General features: G+C 39.0%; 2 protein-coding genes across 3 annotated transcripts in view; one reads left to right on the top strand and one right to left on the bottom strand.

Annotated features, from left to right (window-relative positions):
• The window catches only part of COL4A4 (collagen type IV alpha 4 chain), a 64,211-nt gene extending 40,007 nt beyond the window's left edge, over positions 1-24,204 (bottom strand). The window contains exons 1-11 of one of the 2 annotated variants that reach the window (XM_083868475.1): positions 24,119-24,204; positions 20,209-20,389; positions 19,281-19,320; positions 17,342-17,419; positions 7,758-7,892; positions 6,477-6,521; positions 4,705-4,821; positions 2,042-2,110; positions 1,781-1,816; positions 536-598; positions 47-82 (exon numbers count right to left, since the gene is read on the bottom strand). In XM_083868475.1, the coding sequence (XP_083724601.1) occupies positions 47-82; positions 536-598; positions 1,781-1,816; positions 2,042-2,110; positions 4,705-4,821; positions 6,477-6,521; positions 7,758-7,892; positions 17,342-17,419; positions 19,281-19,320; positions 20,209-20,264 (675 nt within the window). In that variant the 5' untranslated portion in view covers positions 20,265-20,389; positions 24,119-24,204. Of the gene's footprint in view, positions 1-46; positions 83-535; positions 599-1,780; positions 1,817-2,041; positions 2,111-4,704; positions 4,822-6,476; positions 6,522-7,757; positions 7,893-17,341; positions 17,420-19,280; positions 19,321-20,208; positions 20,390-21,866; positions 21,890-24,118 lie in introns of those variants that run through there. The other variant, XM_083868476.1, reaches the window with a different exon arrangement.
• Positions 24,205-24,426: 222 nt separating this feature from the next.
• Positions 24,427-27,148, top strand: part of COL4A3 (collagen type IV alpha 3 chain) — a gene marked incomplete at its 5' end in the record, with an annotated part of 57,867 nt that continues 55,145 nt past the window's right edge. The window contains one exon of the mRNA XM_083869051.1: positions 24,427-24,504. Within this exon, the coding sequence (XP_083725177.1) occupies positions 24,427-24,504 (78 nt within the window). The remainder of the gene's footprint in view (positions 24,505-27,148) is intronic.

Here is a 27,148-nt window from a genome sequence, read left to right as displayed (position 1 = left end):
AGTATAAATTATTCTTTCACTAACAGCTTCCGAAGTTATTACCTACCTGTTCACCTGGCAAACCAGGGTAACCTGGAATACCCTTTAAAAGAGAATGAAAAAAAATTAATATGTCTGATTTAGAGACAGCTTTTGAAAATTATTTCCTCTTGCTTATAGGACCTAGAGGCAAAATTTTCTCTTGGGATGTACCTATTACAAAGTGCAATTTACTTCACTTGGTCACTGCTTTCAGGAGGGCTGAACTCCGGTTTCCCCATTCCTGTCTCCCACAGGTGGTCTTAGGAAAAGGGATTAAGGAGAGAGCACTAGGAACATTTCTCCATGACCACAGACTGCCAGGATGAAACATTCACAGACGTGGGAAGGAACATATTCCTCAACTTCCAAACTAATAAGGTAAAGCAAAAATCTATCTTATCACCTGCCTCAAAAATTATTTTGGCTTTGATTCATATTAAGGCAAGCTCTAAAATGGGCAGACAAGAATGAATGCATATCCTAAGGCAAGGCTGTGCAACTGTGGTGATCTTACAGGCAAGCCTGGATGGCCTGGGTATCCAGATGGGCCCATTGTCCCTCTTGACCCTCTAGGTCCCTGGAAAAGATGACAAAAAGTCTTTTTGTGAATACAGAAAGAACTTGCCCTTTTCTACACAAACACAGCCCCTCCAAAATACCTTAGATTCAGCCTACTGGCCACTGGATTCCACCCACAGCCCAAAGCTTACACCATGCCTGAAATCTCCCTGTGACTACTTCAGCCCAGCACCAGCTTCTACGTAATACTGGACAAGGCACAGTTCTGTCAGAGTCAAGATAGCCACTGCACTCAGAGGGCTTCAATAAAAACTTCAGAGGACTCCAAGTATCAGCACCATGTCATCTAGAAGTCCTTCGTATCTTTTCCATGTAGCAATCACATGGGCAGCTCCCCACAGCTCTGGCTCTTTCTTCTCCTCTCTTCCTTCTGCAGTTCCAGCTCGCTGCTTCCTGCCCCTAGCACAGCCACCTAACCCTGTCTGTCCCTCATATAGTGGCTTATCTTACCTACCCCTTGCCCAGCCTCCTATCCCCTCCTCCTCACAGTACAGCCAGCAGACCCCAACTGACTCTTTACCAGCAAACTCACTCTTTTATCACACCCATAGCTGTGAGGGCAAGGCAGTTTCCACTCTTGGATAATTAACACAGCTGTAATATATCAGAGGCAAGATTGCCTTTAGCACTATCTCCCCACATTCCGTCTCCCCACACAGTTCTGTGTTTTTAATGTACTGAGAGTTCATGTTGTCAGCAATTGTGCTAAGGTGCAGGGACTTGACACATTTCATCAGTGAACACCTTCTTGAAGGGTACAACAAGAGGAACCCAAAGCCATCAAGAATGTGATTCAGCAACAAAATTAAGCTCTCTCTCCTTCTTTCATGTTCTTATGGCTAGAATATGATAGAGTGCTACTTATTCTTGGGAGACCCATCAGATACTGTAGAAGATTTCATATCTTGAATTTCACAAAGAAAATATTTGGGGGTACCAGGGCAAAGCTGCTCCACACACAGCTAATGCAGGTGAGGATGGTCTGTTTCTACCCCTTTTCAGCCAGCATGAATTGGCCAATGGAAACAGACTACACAGACCTGATGTTTCTCAGACTTTATCCTCCAATTTTGCTATTTAAGGCAGGCAGGGAGAAACTCCAAAATTTTTTACCATACTAAGGAGAAAAAATTGAAGATCTTCAAGACAAAAAGTTACAAAGCCCACTGACTGTACTTACAGGCATACCAGGGGGTCCAGGATCACCTCTCTCTCCCTGTAATGACAATCATTTAGCAAATGAACCAGTTCACACTTGTGGGTACTTTCTAACTTTACAGATATTAAGATCATAAACTATCTGTTAGAGTTGTATATGTAGTTTGTTTGGGGTTTTTTTTTACTTAGTTTTATTAACTAGTGAGAAGTAATGGAACAATTACATCCACCATACATGTTTTCCTACAATGGATAATTTTTTTTTTCACAATCAGATACTTACTGGAAGTCCTTTTCCAAAATGTGAAATATACACTGAATTTCCTTTTTCTCCTTTTTGCCCTGGAGCTCCCTTTAAAGAAAAAGAGTCTTTTAAAACATGATCCACTTACTGATATCCTACATTTCCATGGAGACTGTATGGTAACTACTCAGGCTGTGACTTTCTGGTGCCCCTGTATCACAAGGTAATCCACTAGGATCACAAATTATCATTTTATCTAACAAAACCTTCTGTACAATTGAGCAAACCAGCTTCCTACAGCTTCTGGACTCCTGCTCTGTTAAGGTGCTCATTTAGTACTTGGGTCCGTCAATATTTTACATTCTTCACAAATCTTGCCTTTAGTATCACTACACCTTCTTTTACTTTCAGGGAGGCAGTGGCTTTAAGTATACTAGCAGTCTGCCTTCCATGAAAATTCATTGTGTGATGCAGAAGAAATTAAAGTGATACTGCATACAGATAAAAAAAATTAAAATATGGACTGTATTAGATGCATAGTATTCAATTATTCCATCTATTAGGAAACTTGTTTCAGTCTATAAAAAAATCTGATACCTAAGAGCCCTGGATTTTAAAAACTAAGTTCCCACGGTACTTGCTGGGGGGTTCTTCATAAAACCCTGCTAATTGTAGCACCCTCAAAAACTCAATCTGAGTTAGCATGAACAGAAGATTTATTTTGCAAAATTTAACTGTAATGCTCAATTTACTGTTAAGAGCATGATATCTACGTATCTGAAGAACAGATATATCAAGACATTATTTCTGAAGTTTTTCTATTTGAAATCCAAACACAGTGGATATAATTTACCTAAGTTAACCACCTGACTACTGAGCTCAATAAAATGGGACTCTGTCAACCACTTTAAAACTGTACTGGTACAGTGTTCATGGTATCATAAACTGGCTGTCCAGATCCTGCAGTCAGAATGAAACAGGGAAGGTATTTCTCCCTGGAATAGTACAACAAAAGGAAGAATTACAGCTGTCTGCAGCTGGATATAGCTACTGTAGATTGGATACAGATTACAGGTAAACAACAGCTGCTAGGGAACACACTAAACAAATCAAAAGTTGTGTTTATCTTTAGTTATTTTACATGTGGTCTCATGTATAATAAAACATCTTTGTTAGATTCAGTTTGTTATCTTCTATATGACTTAGCTACAGCCTTACAGACAGAAATTACTTTATTTTCCAACAAGGTCAATGAAGTAAAGCTGATGAATATGTACACGGTGTTAAATAAAATTATACAGGACTATATATAAGTAAGAATTAATGTACAGTCAAGTTAGTACCTGGTGCAACAAATCAATTTAAAAATAGGCAATCTGCACAGAGAGGTTGGAAGAACATTCTTGCACACAAGCAAATACGGTTACTATGTGTTGTTTTTTCTGGGTAGCTAAATTAATTTGCACTGGAATTTTAGTATGCATATCCAAGGCTACATGCCTATTGTGTCTCCCTTTTCTTTTTAGGTTGCAAATACTTTTCTATGCCTGCCACAGAGCATACTCCTGAAATTGGTAGGATTTATGCTGTAATTTGTCCCATGTTCCGCTTTTTCCTTTATGTCACTTGTCTAATTACAAAAAGTAAAACTCTATTTCAAAGGCCATAGTAAGTAAAAAATACGGGTGAAATTAAAGTTTCAGCAGAAGTAACAAGTTACTTTCAGAGGTATAACAAATGAGGTTATTAGTAAATTTACAATGTTGTGTCTTTCGTAGCATGAAACTTTCATAGGATGAATTTTTATTCTAATTGCTATTATCCTTGATAACATCATTACACTCTTGTACCCTCTCCACATTTTTCTAATGGCTGAATTCAGCATTTTATTTAGCTCTCACTAAACACATTTGATTTTTCATGTAAAGTACAGCTGTTTTTATTGTGTTAGAAAATTTCAGGGAAGCTGTTAGACCAACTAATCAGCTCTTATTCATTCAGAACTAAAACTTGTTGCCACAAAAAGTCAGAGACTGATGACTAGAACTGTTCAGCAAAATTTCTTTAGTGTTACAGTAATTTATTTATCTTAATGACAAGAATCTTTTTATCTTCAGTAGTTGAGTACTGCTAACACAGCTACTTAAACAATTTTAAAGTGCCTTCAATTTTAACAGAAAAAGTAAACAAATACTGAAGTGCTAATTTCAAACATTTTAACTGTGTAACGATCTCTGCATATACAGATACATGCCCAGGCAAGACCAGGAGACATAGAGCACATACGTGTAAAAAAGTGGTACCAAATCTTAGAGTGTAACAGGACTTAGGCTTGTTGAACCTTCCACTTATTTTTAAGCCATTTCATGTATGTCCTTACTAGTAATGCTTTTAAGAAATTTCAAGCATTAGGGAATGGTGCTGTGGTTTCAAGCTACTCCTCCTCAGCTGGTGTGGCTACATTCTGAGGAAGCAAATCAGAATTTAACTCTCAAGGCAGCTTGATGTACTTCAGGGATACAGGAGCCTATTTCACATTCAAGCTTAATCTGTTAAGGTAGTGTGTTTCACTCCCATTAACCTGAGTAAGAATTCCTGGGAATTCTCTGTGCAGCAGGGAATGCCACAGTCTAAGAGCCATTTTAAGAGCTGTTAGCTTGGAGGGGAAATGCACATGCACAGTGGGAATTCCTTTCACATACATAAGGACCCCTTGGACCCATATAACCGTTTTCTCCTGGAAATCCTGGGTCCCCCCTTGAGCCATTGCAGCCATCCAAACCATGCTTGCCACTGGGTCCTTCCCTTCCTGGGAGGCCCTGAAAGACAGATCAATATTTATTAGAAATACACCGTGATTAATGGGAAATTACTTTTTAAATTAACAGAACAGTTCAGAAACAAATATATCTCAGATGTGAATGAGATGACCTCTCACAGTGGGGCTGGTTTCATACTCTTTTGCACTAGAAATGTCTTCTATTCTGAAAAGATTTTTTGTGGTGTAGAACAAATGAGGTAAATCTTTTGCTTATTTGGGGGTTTTGATGCATAGCAAATATAACAGGGAGAACACTGGTTAAGAGGACCAGACTGTGTTCTCAGTTGAGTGAAAAAGTAATGTTGTGTCTTCTCAAAGAATACAGACTCCAAATCTCTAGCTATAGTCTTTCTTGTGGCTGTAAAGCTGAAAAAACCCACCAAAAAAAGTTTAAAAAAAAGGTCATCTCAAGCAACCTCATGTTTTTTTAATTGTTAGGATAAAACAAGTAAAAAGAGGACACAGCTTGACTCAGGCACACAGTAGTTACTGAGATTGTGATTTTTCCAACCCAGCAATAACTATCCAGTGTCCAGATAAGGATTAGTTCTACTAAAAATTAGGAACTGGGCAATGAAACAATGAGATTTTTTCTTGGAATGATCTTCCTGTTGGAGAAAAAAACCTATTTTTCACAGAATTTCATGGGGACAAAACATTAATTTTGACCCATAATTATTTTTTGGGGGGGAATCTGAAAAATCGTCAAGAAAGTATCCTCCTGGTCATTTGCCTGAAACACTTGTCAATTCTACTTTCTTCCTCTCTGCAAATGCTTCAGTCTAATTTCTGGACACTGTTTTCAAATTAACAATTTTTTCAAAATGACTATACATTTCTTGGGAACACTTCCTTTTTTTGTGCCAGATTTTGGGCTTGTGACCTCTATATTATGCAGACATTTTGGCAACAGTCTCACTGTCAAATGTGGACAGCTGACAAGCAGATGCTACAACACCCACTCAGTTTTGGTTCTGTTTTCACTTTCAAAATTCAACATTTTAACTTTGTTTGATCCATATGAAACTGGTAACATCACAGGAATTCTCTTCTAGTAGAGTATTTTGAAAAATGCAGATGCTATTTCACCAGTTTTCACACTGAGGAAGACATTCATAAAAATACATTTTCACATGCTTATAAAGACATATTTAGAACCCACTTTGCTTATCCAGTCCCTATTCAGGTTAAAATTACTGGATCAGTGGTTGGGTTTCCTCCTGCAAAAGGACTACAAGCAAAAATCAGAATGTTTGAACAAAAAAACAGTGCATCATTTGAGATATTTTCAGAGATGTTAAGAACAAACCTAAAGTCTGCTATAGAGCCCAAGAGAAAAAATACACTGCTTTTAAGCCTCGCTCTGACATATGCTCCGTGGTCATGGGTAGTTTCTGCCTTCACTGCCCCACTCCTGCATGAAAATTCTGTACTTACCTCATTGGGATTTGGTGGCATTTGTTATCAAAAGGAAACACAGCTGAAGTTAACCAAGTTATTTTACGTTTTTTCAAAACATGCAACTTTCTGAGAGAAATTACATCAATAAGTATAAAGCCAAACAATATAGTGAGTGCATTATTCTGTTAGAGGACTTGCTGTAAATTTATAAGACCTGTAATTTTTATAAAGAAATATTTGTTTAATACATACAGGAACACCATCTAGACCAGGAAATCCTGGGACTCCAGTTGGGCCCTAAAAACAGGTGATATGAAAAAAACAAAGTTGATGAGGTCATTAACTCTTAAAAAGAATGAAAAACAAAAATATGTGGTACTATATAGCAAGAAACAAAAATCTTGTTTGAAATATGAACCAAAGGCTATAATTTTCAGAAATTAAGTATCTGAAACAAACTTCTATGGGCCTAGCAGAAGACAAGTGCCAACAGTTACCCATGTAACAGGGAGTACAGTACAGGACAAATGTCTAATACTCAATAGTCATTCATCCTCCAAAGATTATAAAATGACAGAGAACAGGAAGTTGCCTGTAACTTATAAAATATTTCTGTACATAATTTCACAATCCTGCTCCTGTTTTGGTAATACCCAGCAGTACAATTTTTGTTTACATCATTTACATCTCAGGTGTGCTAGACACTGACATTAGTGATTTCGCTCTGAGATCAGTCAAATTAGGCTATTAAAACTAATATGAAGTACCAAGAGCCAGGGATTGTACAGATATGAAAGATATGAATCTGAACTGCAATTTATATTCTCTAAGTGGTAATAAAATTCTGTTTAGTGTAGCACTTTTAAAAGCACCATACTTCTCCCTCCAGCTCCATATTTCTACTCCTTCTTTGAGCTTAAGAAGGACAACATGGTATGTGACCATCAGAGTCTGTTTGTTCATCATATTTTGTGTCTTCTGACAATTCTAATTTTGCAATCCACAGCAAAAAAATCTCCTGAAATATTTTTTTAAGAATTAATTTTCTGTAATCAATTTCTGTGAGAATTTTGTGTAAGCAAGTGTATAGTTCAGCAAATGCTTTTTGGTCATTTGGGTTCTGTTTCACTTATCAACATTTAACATTACATACTGTTACCCCAGCCTTTAGAGGGGCAACACGTTGTGACGTGGGAGTGGACCTTTACCGAGGACAGCAGGCAGCAGCTTGGTGAAATATGGAAAGCTCTTTATTATCTGACTTCAATAGGCTTATATACATTTTGTACAGAGGGCCAAGATTGGCCCAAGGAGGTTACAACCTCCTGACTCCATTGGTCAATATGACCATCAGTCAAGTTCTCTCTCAGAGAACAAGAATGCAAAACATAGAGATAATTTCTAAGGATACATATTGTTTACATGAAGCAGCGTGAGAAAGCTGCTGCAAAGACTCAAACACTTGAAGGCAAGAAATTCAGAGACAACAACATACTGCATACACCTAAAAGAGCTGTCTGTGGTGTTTCCTACCTTATCACCTTTTTCTCCAGCTGGCCCAGGCTTCCCATTCTCACCTCTCTGTCCTTTCTCCCCTGGCAGACCAGCTGGTCCTGTAGGTCCCAAGGACCCAATTGGACCTTGAGCTCCCAGCTCACCAGGCTGACCCTGAAAAGAGTCCAAGGAAGGGAATGACTACTACAGCAATTCAGAGATGACTCTGTGGATAAAACAAGGCTTACAATGCATAAATATTCATGAGTCAAAACAGCTGCTGGACAGCCTGCAAAGCTGTCCCACGCATTAGGTGCTGTAGGAACATGACTTTCAAGTTGAACAACTTGCTCAAGGTGATAATTTCTTTTCATCTTCATCAGGTCTCCAAGACCACCTCTCTGAGATGCTTGGGATAACCTGAAAGTCTTCCTGGTTCCACCAATTTAAGTATTACCTTTTGCAAGCCTAGGACTTCAATGAGTATTGTGTTTTCCCCACCACAGAAATGAGGACTCACTTTAGACAAAGGGACTTTGTACACAATCAGAACAAATCGAGCAAGTTCCCTCTTTCAAGTCATGATATGCCAATTATCTTAAGTTTTGCTAGCTCACATTTTTCATAATTACTCTCATATCTTAGTGTTTATTTAAAACTTGTGAAGTTTTCTGGAGAAAAAATTAATAGCTAACATATTTACAGAAATTAGCAATTGTAATAAATTGTATTAAAATGGGTTGAGATGCTGAAGAATGTAATTCATCTATAAATGGCTCTAAATTCAGTATTTGTACCTTCATGACCATACAATCTCCATAGATTTCTATTAACTTTTCCAAGGTAAAATACTTTCTCTGAAGCAAAATTACCTCCCACACCAACTGGACTTTTCAGTCCATAACACTGGTGTGGAGTTGTTTCAGATGTGATGCAATTTTTGTTTTGTGCGGCTCAACAGCTATACAATCATAGATTCAAAGTGCTGAATAAAGCAAGCTTTCTAACCAGACTTCACATGTGAGCTGTCTACACTTCCACCCTACAAAACTCTATGTATTAGCAGGTCTTTAGTTCTCTTATATATCTTTTACATTGTATATCATTATCCTTATTTACATATAACTTGTTCTGTTTGCAAACTGAAAACTGTTTTGTTTTCTTTCCAGACTTCATCCATTCATTATAATAAACCATTATAACTATAAGGTATTACATTAGTTACACAATATGTATAATCCATAATTTATTATAGTATAGAATTAATTATTATAACTATTTATAATTCACTATTTTAAAAGAGAGCAAAATCAAACCCCATACATTCCTGAGAAAACCATATGGCTTTAGGACCACTCGAGGGCAGTAAAAGATATTTCAGTATTCACAGAAATAACAAACTATATCTTTACGTTTATGAATGGATTGAAGGAAGAAAAAAAAGATGGAAATAAAAGACAAATGTAAGAAGATAGGTAGCTTTAGAGGCAAAATAACTGAATGCTTGCTCGTCAGTGTAAACACTTCAGCAAGCTGAATCTGTCTGGACAAAATCTTGTGAAATACAAGCAGGGACTTAAACTTCTTTTACTTTTATTTATTTTTTAATTGTCTTCTTAAAATCAGTATGACTTGAGAGTTGGACAAGAAGTGAAAAAATGCATGGTATGCATCATTCAGTCAAATCAGCAAAGCAACAGAATGGGTAATTTACTACATGTCTGGACAGGAACGTACTACAGGTTCATGCCACAGTGGAAGTAGGGCTGGATGACCACTGGCCCTTAATCTACAAACAGGAACTTAGTCCAGAGGCTGGGAAAAGAAGTCCTACACTTAGAAAAAAGGACCACCTGAAAAAAGAATCTTCATATGAGTCATGTTCATCTATCTTTACTCGCTCCTCTCACTTCAGCCATGATTCTGATTCCAGAGAAGTCACTGGCAAAAATTGCAGGGCAGAAGCAGCATGTTGTCTTGCCTAAGAGTTACAATTTTTGTGATACCAGAATTTCAGCAGTGTAAGATATTATGCAAATTAAGGGCTACTGGTATTAAAAGCTGATGATTTTGCTTCCTTGTTAACAGTGAATGGACAGTGGGGATTCCAGGTGTTGAGTGTTTGCATGAACAGTTGCAGCCTGTCTACTGGAAGTGCCTCGCTCATTCTATGTTAAAATGTATTCATTAATTGAAGTACTTCTAAGGCAGCTATAAAGCCCTTTAAATACTTGATTGAAAAAAATAATTGGATGACCATTTTAATTAAAGCATCATTTTCAGTACAAATGAAAAGAATCAGACTAATAATATAATAAAATACAGCTGTTTGAACCATTAACTTTACTGGAAGTGGTACGGCTTTTTAGTCCTCTAAACTAGCTATTACCTTGCAAAATGCATCATTCACCAACAGAAAAAGAAAAGCATAAGATGTTTTGCTTTTGACTTTGTCTTTTAATGCATTTTGCTGACAACAGGTTTCTTCACCAACTTTATTATTTTTAATTAATAGCGTATATGCTCTGCATTCAAGAAATGAAAAAGAAAATTTTCAAAACATGGTATATCCTTTGGACAGTTAGAAAATATCATTTTTATTGCACTCAGAAAAAAAGCTGAGACACTCCAGGCATTTTTTGGTAGTTATTATAATTAACAAATAAACACTTCCAGGACATGTAGTCCTTTAGGTTGATAAAATGTCTTCATTTGCTACTACCCTGTGAATTTAATTGACTCCATGGTCTTCAGCAGAAGGTAATGAAGTCATAGAACAGAGTCACTGAATTCAGAATTCACAATGGGTTTGGCAGCTGATACAACTTTAGCATGCCATGTGAAGCTGATGGATTCTCTCTCTTTCTTTCAGCTCAAAGACTGATAATGACTGGAGCTTTGTTAAGACCAAACTGATACCATGCCATAACATCTATTATCACATCTATTATTTGTGCCCATCCAATGTGACTACCACAGCATTACAGTCTCAGGACAGCTGTAAAAATAAAGAGGATGAAGGTAGTCATGCTCATGTGGAAATGACAAATTAGCTCAGATAAAATGAACAGAATATTATGCCCGCTCTGCCATCTGATGCCAATAAATTCTTCTAGGTTTTCAGTGCCTTGCTAATTGTCTAGGTCAGGAGCTACCATGCCAAGACTATGGTCTGTTATTTTAGCATATCCTGGGCTTGACCTGCAGTAAGAAATTGACTTCAAGCAAAACAAGGCTATATTGTTTTTTAATTAACTATGCTTAAGACTGCAAATACTTCAGAATCATGCAACAAAACATTTAATACTGCTTAGAAAAGGCAATAGCCAAGGTTATCTGGAATTAATTTTTTTGATGCATGCGACTGAAGAGCAGTCTTGAGAATGCCTTGAGCACTTAACTGTCTCAAGCAGAATGTTTTAAAGGAGTCTTAATTGGGGGAAAAAAACCCTTCATGCTACTTGAGTGACTTGTCTTGCTTCTTGTTACCAATAAAGTCAAAAGAAGCCCAATTATCACCTTCAATGAGGACAGTACCCTATGTTACAGGCTATGGAGATGTTCCAGTGATCTGTGAAATGCACTTACCTTCTGTTTGTAAGAACAAAAGTGAAAATGCCCAGCAACTCCACACAGATTGTAGACAAATAATACAGCAACCCTTTCCCCTGTGCACTGGACTCTGCCTTGTAACCAGTCTTTCCCATTTCATCAGGAGCGGGACAGAGCAAGAAGGAAAGTAAAGCAGTCTGTGGACAAGACAGGAGTGCTCACAAAGGCATTTGGAGAGATGCTTTATTTTGTAATTTGGTTAGTGAGGTGGGGGCATCTGCTGCTGGTCTAAGCTCCACCCATGTCCTCTCCCCTTTTGGAAGAGCTGGTCAATTGCACAGCACAGCCCCAGCTTCCAGGGCTTGGAGGGGTGTCCATTCTGGGAAGATTCTACTCCTCACTGTGTAAGACTAGAACCAAACTGATTTTCACTGTAAGTCAAGGCTCAAAAACCCCCCAGAACAAATCCTCTTCTAAATATAAGCCCGATAAAAATAAATCTGAGAAATCACACTATTTGGCATTAAATCCAGTCTCTTGTTCTTAATAGACCAAATTAGATAATTTCTTTTTCATAGATTTTTAGCCAAGTAAAAGCAATAATAATAATAATGCTTAGAGCTTGACTTTTCACAGAATCATAGAATGGTTTGGGATAGAAGGGATCTTAAAGATCAGGTAGTTCTAACCCCCCTGTCATGGTTAGGAACACCTTCCACTAGACCAGGTCACTCAAAACCCCATTCAACCTGGCCTTGAACACTTCCAAGGAAAAGGCATCCACAACTTCCCTGAGCAACTTGTGCCAGGGCCTCACCACCCTCAGAGTAAAGAATTCCTTCCTCATATCAAATCTAAACTCTCTTTCAGCCTGAAACCACTACCCCTTGTTCTGTCACTACAGGCCCTTGTAAATAATCTATCTTTCTTGTAAAGAACATCTGAACCATGCTCTAAACTATTGAAAAATTTGGCAACTTATCATACTTGGCAACTTTATTATATTTTTCAATGATATAATATGCTACAAGAACAAAACACCTGATGATGAAGCTTAGTATTCAGTGATACTTCACGGAAGCACAACAAATCACAGTGATGTGCTGAAAACATCATTCACAACGTATACTTAGGTTTTAACCCTGGGGAACTATGAAAAGAAAAACTATCCAATAAGCCAGTGGGTGTCACTATTGTGTTAAGCAAACTCAACAAACCATGATTTAGCACTGAAACTCTTAACTGCTAATGGCTGAAAGCAGAGAGCTACAAAGAGCACATAGATATTACAGAAACAGACCACAAATAATTAACATCAGCTTAGCTAATAAAATAAAATTGAGTTTTGCTCTGTACCATGTTATTGGTCACTGTTGACAATTTTTGGTTGATTCAAATCTGTAAAAAAGAATGCTTTTGTAGAGTTTTATCTTGCTTGATGTGGAAAAGCTTGGCAATCTGCAGCAACTGAGAAAAACTACCATTTTTAGTATGGTAGGACAGGGGAACCAAAAGTATAAAGAAAAGAAAGATGCTCAAGAACAAAAGGAGGGATAATTAAAAAGAGCAAAACTTCTGAAAATATGAAATATGTCTAATATGAAAAATGTTAATTTACAGGGGCTGTAGCTGGGTATCATATATGATGAACACTTCAAAGTTACTGGTGTGATTCTCCTTACAGACTGCAGTGCTTCTGTTCCTATTCCACATTCTGGTAAGTAGGATCCATTCCTCACTAGTTCAAATCCTAACTTCTGCAGTCAGAACACTGCCTATTCCTCTGCCCAGTTATAAAAATGAAAAGTGTGATCTGCTTCAGATATAGATTATGGAGTCTCAGCTCTCTGGGTCTTTTTTATAGAAAAACATAATATGGTTCTCAGTGAATGTAAGTGAAATGTGTAACTGGTCTCAGGAATCTTCTGCTTTAAAACTTACAGCTAATGTAGTGGGAAAAAATTATCAACAAGTAGAAGGCAAATAATGGGAGAAATCTGCATTTCCTCAGATGCTAGTGTACATATATCTCTGATAGTGGATTTTAAGCCAAGCAGAAGGATTTTACGTATTTATTTACTGAGTATGCAACTTGAAAATTCAAATACAAGTACTGGATATTCCATGTGAATGACAGACCACCACCGCCTACTGACATGCAAAAAAGGTGTGCTTTAAATAAATGCCTCTTACTTCCCAAAACAGATAGAATTTGCTCAATTTTCAGAGTTAATGCATTTTAAATATGTTTACACTGTGCTGTAAATTGAACTCGGATAACCCACGGAACCTACTAAGGAAATTTGGCAGCTCACAAGATCTACTAGGGAGATGTTACAAGAAAAGCAGTGTTGGAGTATTGCCTTACTCACTCCCTTTGCTCATCCTTACCCCAGGGCAGTGCATTCTTGCCCTGCACTGACTGATACCAGCTGATGCTTCCTAACTTACCTGTGACACCCAAGTGACTCAGCATCTCTTGTGAATGCTTACTCCTTACATCTGAAGTGTCAGAAAGTGTAAAACCCTCCTCTTAGATTTCTGTTTGCTGCATTCTCCCCTACACTAGGATAAAAATAAGCCTCTTGCTTCATCTGCAAAAGAACGAACATTGGTCCTGCTGAGTTATACTTATTATTCACTTTGATCCAGGCATTTCACATGACCCCATAGAAGCCAGATCAGGTTGAGTCATGAATAGATGCTTGCTTCCCAAATCTACTTAACTAAAAACAAAGCCAACGGAATTCAATAGGATCAAACTCCGGGGTCAGCACAGGACAGGTTTACAATTGGTCAGTGCTAACTGCAAACATTTTTTTAACTATCTAAATTCTACTAGAGCAGCCAGCAGTTTTGGAAGCTGGTGATACAACACTAGAGGAGTTTTCCAGGAAACAACTTTCCAATGTAGAAAAAGAGGATGAAATGGTGGAAAGGTGTCTTTACTGAAAATTGAAATCCCAGGCTTTGCAGCCAACCAAAAAGGAAGAGGGGGAAAAGAATCTAAGTCAGGTAGAACACTCACTATCATATACACTTTCATTAATGATGTTTTGCCTTATTTATCTGTTCTACAGTTCTGAAATGTCTAGGTATAATAACACACAGTATGGGCAAAGAGGTTTAGCAGCACATTTAATGGTGTCCTGTTACGTGTGGTTGTAGGTTGGAGACAGATTCACAACTCAAGTCCAATGATCATGACACAAAGAGCCAGGAGTTTATTATGGCAGCTCTTTTTATAGGGGGTTTGAATTTCCCAGGTTTAGACAGCTGATTGGTTTGGGTCTTAACACTACCCAGCTTGAGCAGTGATATCTGCACAGATGTCTGCACTCTAGATTGAACATGATGGGGTGAGGTTCCTGTTTGAGTCCAAATTGATCCTATCATTGTTCACCCAGAGATTTGTTCTACTTCTTTTCTAGAACAAACTAGGCTAGCCAAATTGGGTTTATGTTATGGCCAGATTTATCTTGTTCAGCTACACACCAGCTGTACTGTGACACTGTCTTATGGAAGAAAGAGTCCTTTTGAGATGTGACATAAGATCAAAAGATAAACAGTATCATGTAAGATGAATTCCAACAAGACTGTAACCCCAAGTGAACAGAAGTCAAAATTTCATTGTGATGTGAACAATTGTAATTATATACTAGCAGTAATGACTAAAATGTTTTTTCAGACAGTGATTTCTTGCTAATGAATAGGAGTGCAAACATATTTATTGCACAGAATTATATATGTATAAGAGAATTAAAAATCACAGGTACACAAGCTCTTCTAAAGCCCAGTAGAGCAACTGATGTATAGCTATAATGGTGTTATTTAAATATTAAATGAAAGTTCAGCTATTTGCTTCTACTTTTCTTTCAACTTGCCCAGTAACAATACATTCAAGTATGGCCATGGCAGTTTCATTTTCTTATTCTCATGGTTAGCTTTTCTCTAGCTAAACCTTATCATCATCTTGTCCACTTATAATAAAGGAGGTTTTTGATGTTGAAATTTAAAATATTTTCAAATGGGAAAATAGAAGGCAAAGTCCTAATACCAAAATTTCTGAATATTTAGGTTTGTGTACTGTACAATGCCAGAAGCTTTTAATAACCATTTATTTCTTATAATTTCAAGACAGGATTGAGGAAGATGCAAAACTCTGAGGAACCAGCCTCAGAGGAGAATTCAGACAGAAAAGCAGATAAAGCAAATGTTTAGCATTCTAGGAAGCTAACAATAAGATAAACTAATCTTTTATTTTGTAATGGGTAGTCTCCACAAAAGTTCAGAGAGAAAACTTAGTGTGTCAGAGTGTAAAAGCAGAACACAGCAAAGTCTAAAAACCAAAAGAATTGTAGTATGAAAGAAAAGATTAAATAATCCTATAGAAAATTATTCATCACCATACATCAGTATAGAAAACATGTGCAGTAATCTATGTGAAGCAGTGTTTAGTTAAGACATGTTTCATGTACAGTCTGAAGAGTACTTCTGTTTCTAGAATATTAATATAAATGACTGCCTGAAATATAAATTCATATAACATTGGAGACACTTGATCCATGATCCATCAGGGTACATGTACATGGTTATTTCAGAGCTTTTTCAGAAAATGGTAAAATTCTCAGACTTAAAATTGCATATCAACATTCAATTCATTTTGAAATGTTTATTACACTTCTATTTGGCATTTAGGTCCAGTTCCTTGGAATAATTTAGAAAACTAACTGCAAATGCATGAATCATAGTACAGTTTACTTGTGATGAGGACAGCCTAGGAGAGTCAGAACAACTGCAGGAGGTATTGATTATTGACTGATTATGGGCATGTAATTCAGAACTTCCAGGCGACTGAGTGAGAACCCAAATCAAGAAAATTTTGCCTAGTTTGAAAGTCAGTTGTTTTCAAATAGCACTTCGGATCAGGTTTTTGGTATCCAAAACAGTCTGTTCAGTAGCACTGAGAGACACTGCAGTGGCACCAGTCAAAATACTTTTCCTGGGATGCCCTTTTGTTAGCACAGTGTTACAGAGATATACGTATCCTAGGCCTCTATTATGAAAATCCTACAGCATGGAGGACTTTCACATAGACATAATCCTGGAGGATTAGGATAGGATCCAAGGACACCAGGGCAGTGATCATGACACAGCAAAGCATGCAGCTAACTGCAGAAGCATAGGAAGAAAAAGGTGTGTCTTGCTTTTCTGGCAACTCAGGTTGTACACAAAGAAATGGCTCTTCTGAGCTGATCCATCTGATCATCCCAAACTGATCCATCATATTCAACCTTCTTAAACCTAAACTTAACCATTAGTACTTTGGTGGAAAACAATTTTCATCACTGACAATTTTCAGTTGATCACTAATCAGGACATACATATACATATGTATTGTTTTTTTCCTCACACAATATTTATGTTATTTGCTACCTCTAATAGAGATGTATTCTGAGAGAGCATAGCCAAGACAAACTAGTCATCACTGGACATATTTCAATTAGCAATTAGAAACACGCACAGTTACTAATTTTAGCAAGTAATGGGAAAATGCCTTGGAGCTGTTTCATAATTATTCATAAGACAAAGAGAATTCGGAGGTTTTTTAAAGTCAGTATCTTAAGCGAGTAAGATAAAAAGTCTCCAAACATTTTTAGTCACCTAACCCAAATAAGAAATACCTTCTCACAAAACTAAAGAATGGCATGGACATTTTCTTTCAACCAGCCTCTTAGTAGAAAACAAGCATAAATGTCTATACTGTACATGTGTTAGGAATTACACGTGTCTAATTCTTAGACTGATTTCAAAGAATCCTTAATACAAGAAAGGTACCATGATTAGTACAGACCCAACTAGAAACACAATTCTTTACAAACAATCTTAGGTTTCTTCAGTGACAGCTGTACTTGACACCAGTGACAGAATTATGCTAGTTTGTCAGATGCATTTATGCCTGAATATTAATTTATTGATTTATCAACATTGTTGATTTTCAAGAACAGCAATGTGCAGAAAATGAACAGTATTTACAACAGTAATTATCATTAGCTCTAATCACAACTTACCCTTGATCCTTTTTCTGGAAAGCACCGACAAACTGAACAATCCTGTCCCCCACATGGATCAATATATGCATATCCTCCCTAAAAATTGAAAGGCTACGGATTTATCAATGCACAACAGACAATTACATCATCAAATACTTTCAGCTGGACATATTAGTTAATCAGATGATTTTCAAGGCAAAAGGTCTCTCATCAATATAAACATACTGGCAAGACAGAAGCAGTAAGTAAAAGCTTATTACTTGTTGCTCTAGAAGGTGGAAGACCTTAACTACAAGTTATGTTACATAACACTAAATATTACAGCCAAATGTAACCTACAAAACCAGCTGCACCTGAAATGAATTTAACAGAATCAGAATTTAATTTGCAATAATGTAAAATTTTTAATCCATCACATTATTTTCGGAGATTGTTCTACTACAATGAAATTATAAAAAACAAAACAAGGTGAAGTAGCAATAAGTTCACTAAGAGATAAAACCTTGAATTTAATTCTTGTCTATTAAATGAAAGTAAGTATATGCATGGTGTAATTATGCATTGTTTACTATTAATTTACTTATTTCTTGTATTAAAAAATTTAATTATTGTCCTTTTAATACCAAAAAAGTGACTGCTTTTCTTCATCAAATTGCAATGAGAAAAAAACAATATTCATGGGGAAATAAAAACACAACAAAATATAAATTCAGCAGATCTTCTCTGTGGTAAATGAACACGACTTCATTGTTCTTTTCTATTTTTCCAAATGCAGTAATAAACACACATGATATACACTTTTAAACTAAGTTGGAATGTCCACTAAGTAACTTTTTTTTTTAGTCAAACTGTGTAAATTATTGAAGATAGTTTTAAAAGAATTTTAACAAGGAGGTAAAAGATTTAAAAATAATGTAGGTAAACAAGTAAATGGTGATAAAACAAATATTTCCTCTGTGTGGGTTCTCATTATTATCAAGGTCAAGATTGTATTGTTACTGGTTTTAATACCCAACAGAACACTATAGGCTCATACTTCAATGTTTCAAGGAGAAAACACTGACAAATATTAGATAAGGAGGAAAAATTCTATTCTTTCTATCTGTGACATTTTTAGAATATCTGGAATTCCCAAAACTCAGAACAAGAGGGTAGGATGGTCTCTCTCACAGACTACTTGTCTTTCACACTCTGCATTTCCCATGAAATTACCTAATCTACTCCACACTGGTCTCTCACATAGTAGTTAGAATCTTGCCTCTCCTGGAATGTCAGTATAATACAACTTTCCAATAACAGAACTATTACCCTTTCTTCTGAGTGAACAGTTATTTAAAAAAAATATTTCCATCTTCAACAGCTTCAATAAAAAGGGATCAGTTTGGGGATTAAAAAAAAAAAACAACTCCACAAAAAAAAAGAGCTTTTAAATATTGAAAGAATACAATAAGGATGGACTTGAAAGAAGTTTCAGTGAAGGCACTGCAAACATAAGGGAAATATGAAGGCCAGTACAGAGAGGATAATAAAGTAGACATTGAAACTATATTATATGTGAAATCTTTGCTTCAGAGAGATGAGACTGTCCTTAGAAGGCAGCTTAATATCTAGGCTAACATACAGAGCAGAATAGAAAGCAAGAATTGACATGTGCCATAATGCAGAAACATTAAAGAGACTTTATGAGAAAGGAGACAGACTCAGTGAAAAAGGAAGGGTTTTCTACATGCAGCTTTCCAAAAGCACCTCAAGAAGCCAGAATTAGAATCTAGGAAAATCCAGAAAAATTGCAAAATATGTAAGCTGAGTAGCAGAAAGGAAAGTCAGAACTGCAGAAATACAGAAAGGAACATTACGGTTTTCCACAGAACTATTGGTCATTTTGGTGCATGCGGTGCCACTTGCTTGAACTCTGCCATTCTCTCACCTGCCTAAAGTAAATATTAATGTCACTTACCCCATCAATTCCTTGAGTTGAAAAAACAATCAGCAGCCACCTGATTTAAAAGGAGAAAACTAAATTAAAACTGCACTTACAAAATCAAACCTTCACAAAAATTTAGCCTGTAGAAAGTGAGAAACAATCAAGTGTGCACATGATTAAGTCCTGTTTGGAGTGTCTATATAGTATTTTTATAAGGGGTGCACACCATCAATAAATGGCCTCCCATGCTGTAAATATTTATCTTCTTGAATTTGTAAGACTGAGGACAGATAGATAGGCATGAACAAGACTATGTAAAAGTCATTATAACTCTGCCTTGTTGCCTATTTCCAACCCCACAATTACAGAGGGCCAGAGAGGAACCACTCTAGACAGAATTCTCCATGGACATCACAAGGTGAAGACTGAGTAGAGATGAGAATGATCTACATTTACCCTAAAATCAGTTAGCTGGTGCTGTTTTCTTTTGCTCATAGAAAGAGGGCAAGAGAAAGTAAAGAGCAAAGCCACATTCAGAATAGCCACATGATTTCAGAGCAGCTGCTGGGAAAGCCCAGCTCCATGCCAACCATTGCTAAAATAAAATAAATAAAATAAAAAGCTAAAATAAATAAATAAAATAAATAAAATAAAAACTAAAATAAAAAGCTGGCCCAAAATTTCTGCAGCAATACAGAAAATAAGCATTCTTTAAAATTATTATTAATATTATTATTATTTTTACTAAGAACTAAGGTGCTTACTCATTATATGAAAAGATAAATTAGGTACAGCCATAGCATACAGACTGCTATGTACTATTCTACAGGCTACAGTGAAGCCTATTTCAAAATTACTCCAACTTTGCAAATATCTAGCATTTCTTATTACTGTTAAATTGATAGCTAAGAATATATCTCAGTGAATCTGGCTTAAAAATGTAGTGATCTGTAAAACTCACCAGGCAGCTGTGATAAGCCACTTAATCCGTTCAAATGAATCCTTTGTTATTGCCATTCCTGCTGATTGAGGATTTGTATATGCAGCACTTTTTTTTTCTTTAAATGGCAGGTCTTCTCTTTCCTTCTGTTTGTAGATGGTCTAAACACTGTTCCATACTGGTGTTGTTTTCCCCTCTGAACCTGTTTATATGACAATATACATCCAATGTGCACATGAATAATTACTGGATAGCCAAAAATGAGTCTAAACCATTTGTATGTGTTACACTGCACAGCTTTGTGTTGGCACTACATTATATTCTTCCTATTCAGGCCACATTTTATTTTATCAGCAATCCAATTATTTCAAGGGGACTATAATGAAACTGCAGATCAACATAAAAAGACTTCAGCCTAAGAAAGATGGTCCTCATTCTGTGTTTAAAATAATGAACAAAGGGCAATTTGAATCATTATTTCTTAAAAAAGTTTTCATAGCCACCGTTTTAGTTGAAGGCATTAAGACAAAAGATGCAACACCCATGTATAGTAAAAAACCTAATGAGCTTTAAATAAAAAAACCCTCAAGGAAGTATTTGCTACAGTTTTAAGACCAGACTGAGCAGCAGCATCTTTTGCAAACTGGGCTGGACTAGCCTGTGCCAGCACCTGAGCAAAGGAGGACTCCTCTGAATGCAGGAAAAAACATATTGCATTTCAGCTAAGGGTTCTATCCATATGCATGGACAGATGACAATCATTGGACACATCACCTAGAAGTTTTTAGCTTTATGTTTAAGCATTTTTTCTACAGCTTTTGCCAGGATTTAGGATGCTGGATCCTGTGTGCAGGACTGACCAGTGGCCTCCACCGTCCCACACAGTCAGATTTTGCATACATAAATTGCATATGTAATACATAATTTGCATACACAGTGCAAATGACTATGACTATATATGTCCTGACCTTTGACTTAGGTCCAACAGCAATTTTATTTGTTGCTCCAACCTTTTTGGAAACTTGAGCTTTACAAACACAGAGACATGGCCAGGTCATGGGCAAACTTTTATATCCCCCAAATAAAAAAGGAGCTGTAATCCTTTGTAATAAGGCATGGCTGGCAAATGAGCCACACTGGTTAATTCAAACTAAGGGTTTAAGGGCTGGGCTTCTCCTAGGTTAACACAGATTATCACAGGCTTCTGCTTTTTAGCACTCTAGTATTCCAAATGTGGGAAATAATTCTGAGGAGACTGAACACTGACTAGAGTGAATGGACAGGGGTTTGCTTCCTTTGGAGAAGTCTCTTGAGTAGGCAAGACAGTTCCTGAGTAGGGAGTAAGGATGTGAAGCGCAGCAAACTGGCTGCTCCCTGATAGCTGTTGAGGCAGCAGCCATGTGTTTGTTAAACACATGAGGATACAGTTCCTGAAACATTTCTGTTTTGCTTTCTATTGTTTGGTTAGCATGGCATCTTTCTAACCATAACTAATCTATAAATAATATTGACTCCTGTGTGTATGCACAGTATATCCAAATCCCACAGGACTAAGAGGAGACTTTGGAAGCTGCTGTGCACTGACTGATGAATAAATAGCCTAAAGGCAGCCAGTCCATGCTGCAAGATTGCTCTCTATATGTATTGTACTGTACTCCATTCATCTGTCAAATTCTTACAGTCTTGTAAGCCCCAGTTCCCCATCTGTAAGAAAAGAAAAAAATAACAACATCCCTAATTAAAAAATAATATTCCAACAGCATTCCTACCTCACTGATTTTTTACATTAGTAATATAAACAACATAAGCAAAATCGTGACGCAATACAATATTGCAGGGACTGATTGCCTCAAATGGAAAATCCAAGCTAGTCATAAAGTGTTAGACTTTGCAGAAATGTGTTCCTGTTGCCCACTATCCATCTCATTATTTAATTATCCAAACAGCTTCTGAAAATTGAGAAGAAAATAAAAAAGAAAATTATATTTGGTACATTTGCTTTGTATTAGCAGCAAAACTTTTATTTTCAAATTAAAATCCATTTTGATCCAACCCGTTGATACAGTTTGAAATAATACTTAATGCATGAGTGGAAGACTTGCAACCCTCTGCTTGTTATTTTGTCATGGCTATCTAAACCCCACCATTCTCCGAACAAGTTGGATTGTTCAGCAGCAATACAATAACAGAAAGAATACAAGGTGTTGTTTAGATTGATGTGTCAAATTGATCTCATTTTTTCTGTTTTTGAAGCAATCACAACAGTTACCTCAATAAAATATCCCCAGGATAGCACACTCACTGCCACCAAAGGAATAGGTTTCATATGAGATCATCAAACCTCATCTCAACTTCAGAAGACAGAAGGGGAAAGCTGGCACTACAACATAATCTAGATGTTTACTTTCTAGACAAGAATCAAGATAATTTCATTCTCAGTAACTTTGCTAAAGAGCCGGGGATGTGAGCCATAGTTTGAGGCAGACACGCAGCTACAGCTATTGAGGTAAAAAAAGCTGGAGTAGTCTTAACTGTGTTTTCATTACATCCAAGGAAGCAACATCATGTGCAATAATACCACACAAGTTGCAAAGTCAAGAAACTGTGACACCAGTACTTGTCATGTTAAATTCCAGCAGTGGGTACTATTTCTTCTACATGGTCACCATCAATCTGGCCTGAAAACAGGGAAATTCTTTTCCTTTCTCTCCGTACTTTGTTGTCCATACCAGCTTGGTCTTTACAGATGTTGGATATTTTAGAGTCAAGTTGTTTTAACATGTTGTTATGTACAAGACCTTTGGTACTGAAGATAATGCTCAACTCCTCCAGAGGCATGTTCTTACTGGTACTACCAAACTTTTTGGAAAAGCAGCTTCTGCTAACCAGCTTTCACAGCAGATTTCATAGGAGGTTGACACTATGGTCTACTGAGTGGAGATCCAGCTCTACTCTTGTGCCTGTCAGAGAAGCTGGTTTACAAAGCTCTGTGGCAAGGTTTCTGCTCATGAAAGCCTATAACTCTGTATTTCATGAATACTCCTAAATCTATATAGATATATCATATAGTTGTTTTTGCTGTATCACTTCTAGTGCAAATAAAACCTGCAATGTGGGATTTCCTGTAGAGGACACATGAACACTACAGACAAGACAAGGCTGCTGTGGCTGGCACTGCCAACACGCTTTCTAAGTTTGCACCCTCTGAAAACATCACTCTGTGCGGTGAAAGGTTGAGCAGGCAGCGCTTCTGTCAATAACATAAACGTGATAAACATTACACATTGCCAACACTTTACAAATCACAAATCCATTTGCGAAAACTTTTTATCATATTAGTGGAAACCCTGGGGAGAAACATTTCTAACCGCTTTCCGTTTATGCGGTGGGGCAGCATTTTGTCCCCTCAGGGAGTCTCCTCTGTCTCACTATAACACACTGAGGGAGCGGAGAGCGCTGCTGGAGGAATCCAGTGCCGGGAGCGGCCCGGCAGCGGGGGATGGCCCCGGGGCCCGGCTGCTGCTGCTGCCGCCTCTCCCGGCACCGCCCCGCTCCCGCCGGTCTCACCGGGCCCTTCTCCCCACCGAGACCCGGGGCCGACCCGCTCCGTGGAGCGCACTCTGTGCCTCGTTCGGGGTGCCCGGGCCGGCCCCGGCCCCGCTCCCGCCGCCAGCCCCGCGGGCCGCGCGGGCCCGCCACCTGCGCCCTGAGAGGGGACAGAGCAGGCCGGGAACCCGGGACACTCCGCCGCCCCGGGACACTCCCGCTGCCCCTCAGCGCTGCCCCGGGACACTCCCGCCGCCCCGGGACACTCCTGCTGCCCCGGGACACTCCGCCGCCCCAGGACACTCCTGCTGCCCCTCAGCGCTGACCGGCCCTGTCCAAGCAGCGCCAGGTGCCCCCGCCCCGGGCCGCCCGTCCGGGCGCTCACCTCAGTCAGCTCAGCTCACCTCAGCTCAGCTCAGCGCCCAGGCGGGAGAGCCCCGACACTCGCTCGCTCACTCCATGCCCGCTGGGAACGGACGGACGGACGGGCGGGCGGCGGCTGCCAGCGGTGCCCAAGGCAGGGCAGGCCGGGGGGGCAGGGGGTGGAGGAGAGGGGTGGCCGGGGCGGGGCCGCCACCCGGGAGAGCCGAGGCGGGCGCGGAGCGGGAACCCTCGGGCCAAAACCCCCGGGAGGGCGGGCGGGGGGCAGAGCCGGAGCGGCCCGGGACGCCGCGCAGGCAGCGCCGAGGGGGGATGGCCGGCGGGGGCTGCCCCGGCCTCCTGGCGCCGGTGCTGCTGCTCGCCCTGCTCTGGCCGGGCCGCGCCGCCGAGGTGAGTGAGGGAGCGCCGGGACGGGCCGGGGGCTGCGGCGGGGCTGGGGCACAGCGGGCTCCCCGCTGCCTTGGCCGCCGGTAGGGAAGGAAAGGGGAATGCCTGTGTTTCTAATGATGCGCCTCGTACGCACGCCCGGGCAGGGCGAGGCGAGGTGAAGTGCATACAGTACAGTACATCGCGCCCAGCTGCGGGCGCCCGCTACCCGGACAGCGCTGCCGGGCGGGGATGGGCACGGAGAGAGGGCCCTGCACGGGGCACCGCGTCCCCACGGCCTCAGGAGCTCCCCGCCCTTCCCAGGAGGGGACGGCACGGGTGGGATGGGATGGGGCTGCGGCCCGGGGAGCGGCTGCGGGGCCCGGCCTGCGGGCACCGGGGATGCGGACGGGCAGGACAGAGCGGTGTGCGAGGGGATGGCCCCTGGGGCAAACACCTCCCTCCGGAGCGGCACCCACCGTCTGCACCGCCTGTGGCACCTTCCTGACAAAATAGCTCTACGGGTTGTCTTTCAGGCTTAATGACGAGTGTCCATCAGCGCTTGGTCAATAAATTCTCCTAGATCATACTGTAGTCTTCTCTGTGCCTTTCTCCAGTGTCTGGGTGTAAAATTTGGAGTGTACATCCCAGCTGGGAGAAGAGCAGTCAGCTGTGAGGGCACACGGTCGGTGGAGCTCTCAGCACTCCTGGCAGTTACCAAACTGCAGGAAACTGCCGATTTCGGTAAATTTCTGGTAGACATCAAACACCCGAAACTGACAGGTTTAAAAATTCTGATAAACCTAGAACACAAGAAACTGCCAGTTCTAGTAAGTTTCAAGTTCCTTCTCCCTCTAATAGTCAAAAATATTAATTTTAACTTGAATGTATGAGTAAAGCTCTAACATTGTAAATGAAAATCTTTACTGCCTCTCAAAACATTTCAAAGTTCACTTTATAAGGAAGAAATGTGATCTTGTACTTTGCTGTTGCTAAAGCAGAGCCACATTCTGGTATAATTATCTGAAGCAGTCTAATTAGTCTAATGATGTTTCTTCTAAACTCATGCAGCTCTTTCACTCACCCGTTCTGGGTAGAGTGTCTGGAAACAGCATAAGCGCCTCACCCAGTATGTTGGGTTTTTTCATGGCCCTCTAACTCGACTGGCAATCAAGTTTAGTCGTTTAACAAAGATCTAATTGTTTTATTTGTAATGGAATTAAAATACCTCTTAGTTCCTATGTAAATACCTCATATGTTCCTGTGTAGAACAGAGGTATCAGATCTATTTGCAAAGAGCATGTTTTCTGCAGAGTTGTTTCAGGCTCCATCTAGAGTTGATGCTTACTGTAAAGCCAGATGTGGGAGATTAACAACTCAACACCTGTGTCTCTCTTCTGCCCAGTTTGCTGGTTTTTGTTCCATTCTCCTCTTCCTCTGCTGATGGCTGCCATCCATTGCCCTTGTTGCTCTGAAGAGGTGGATAATATCATCCTGTGGGTGTCTGGATGGCTTTTAGCAAGCACAGTCTGTGTTGCAGGAATGCGCCCCCTCTCCCACAATACACACACACTTTATCTAAGCCTCTCTTCTGGCAGTTTTATCTAAACTCCTAATTAAACATTAGTGGCTACTGTAATTGACATGAGGTAATTGATGCATCGTTGTATCTTGGCTAAACTGTTCATTGCAAAGAAATAGATACAGTTAATGTTCTAAAATCATGCAACACTTTCATATGTAAATAAATTGATGTTTGATCAGCAAGCAATACTTTTACTGTTGGCATAAATTAAAAAATGTTTCAACATAGAAGATCTTAGGTGTAGTTTATTCCTGAAGACAGGAAAGCAAATTACTCATTTGTGCCTGCTGCTGTTTATACAGCAAATTTTAGTCCTTGCAGCTCTTCACAGAGTCCAGACTCTGCTCTTAAGAAGCTGAACTTTCTGACACCTTCTAGGGAGTATTATTGTCTGCATTCTTGACTACTGACAGGCTCTAATCACATCTTCAGCAGAAGTAGCATCTTCCCATGTCAAAGGGTTTTCAGCTTCTTTGATGAGCTTCTTCTCCCTTGACTTCAAATACTGGTGTTATAATTCTTCAGATTTTTCCACTGTTCATAAAAATATTTCAGAATCATCATCATCAATATGCTTTCACAGGGTACAAGATTCTTCCTATTCTTCATCTTTTTTTTCTTTCAGAAAATAATGGATTTGCTTTTTCATTGCTTAATTTTGTCTAACAGCACCTGGAACTGATAGTGTCTTGATGCAAATGTACAATTCAATTAATTCCCTTAAGTGTGTCCTTTAGATACCATTTATGTACTTCTCTTATATCTTCATATATCTTATATCTTTCATATTAAACACTAATCTAAAAATATTCTCTGAAATTTGTTGTTTCAAATGACATGTTGTTTCATTTTTTCCTAATAGGAAAATTGCCTTGGTCAAGTTCATTAGCACTCAATCAATATTGTTGCATTGATCATTTTTATGATGGCGTCATGTTAGTATTTGTTCAGAACAGGATAAAGAGAGTTTCTGCTTGAGCAAGGTTAATTGCATGCAAGTTAGCTGCACTTCATCTTACTACCACTTTTTAATTTGTATTTTAAATACTTTTGCAATGTTAGTTAGCTCACAGGATATTGGGT

Source organism: Zosterops lateralis (genome assembly GCF_965231275.1).
Source record: "Zosterops lateralis genome assembly, chromosome: 10".
NCBI classification, from domain to species: Eukaryota; Metazoa; Chordata; class Aves; order Passeriformes; family Zosteropidae; genus Zosterops; species Zosterops lateralis.
This window is presented reverse-complemented; position numbering and strand designations above follow the sequence as displayed.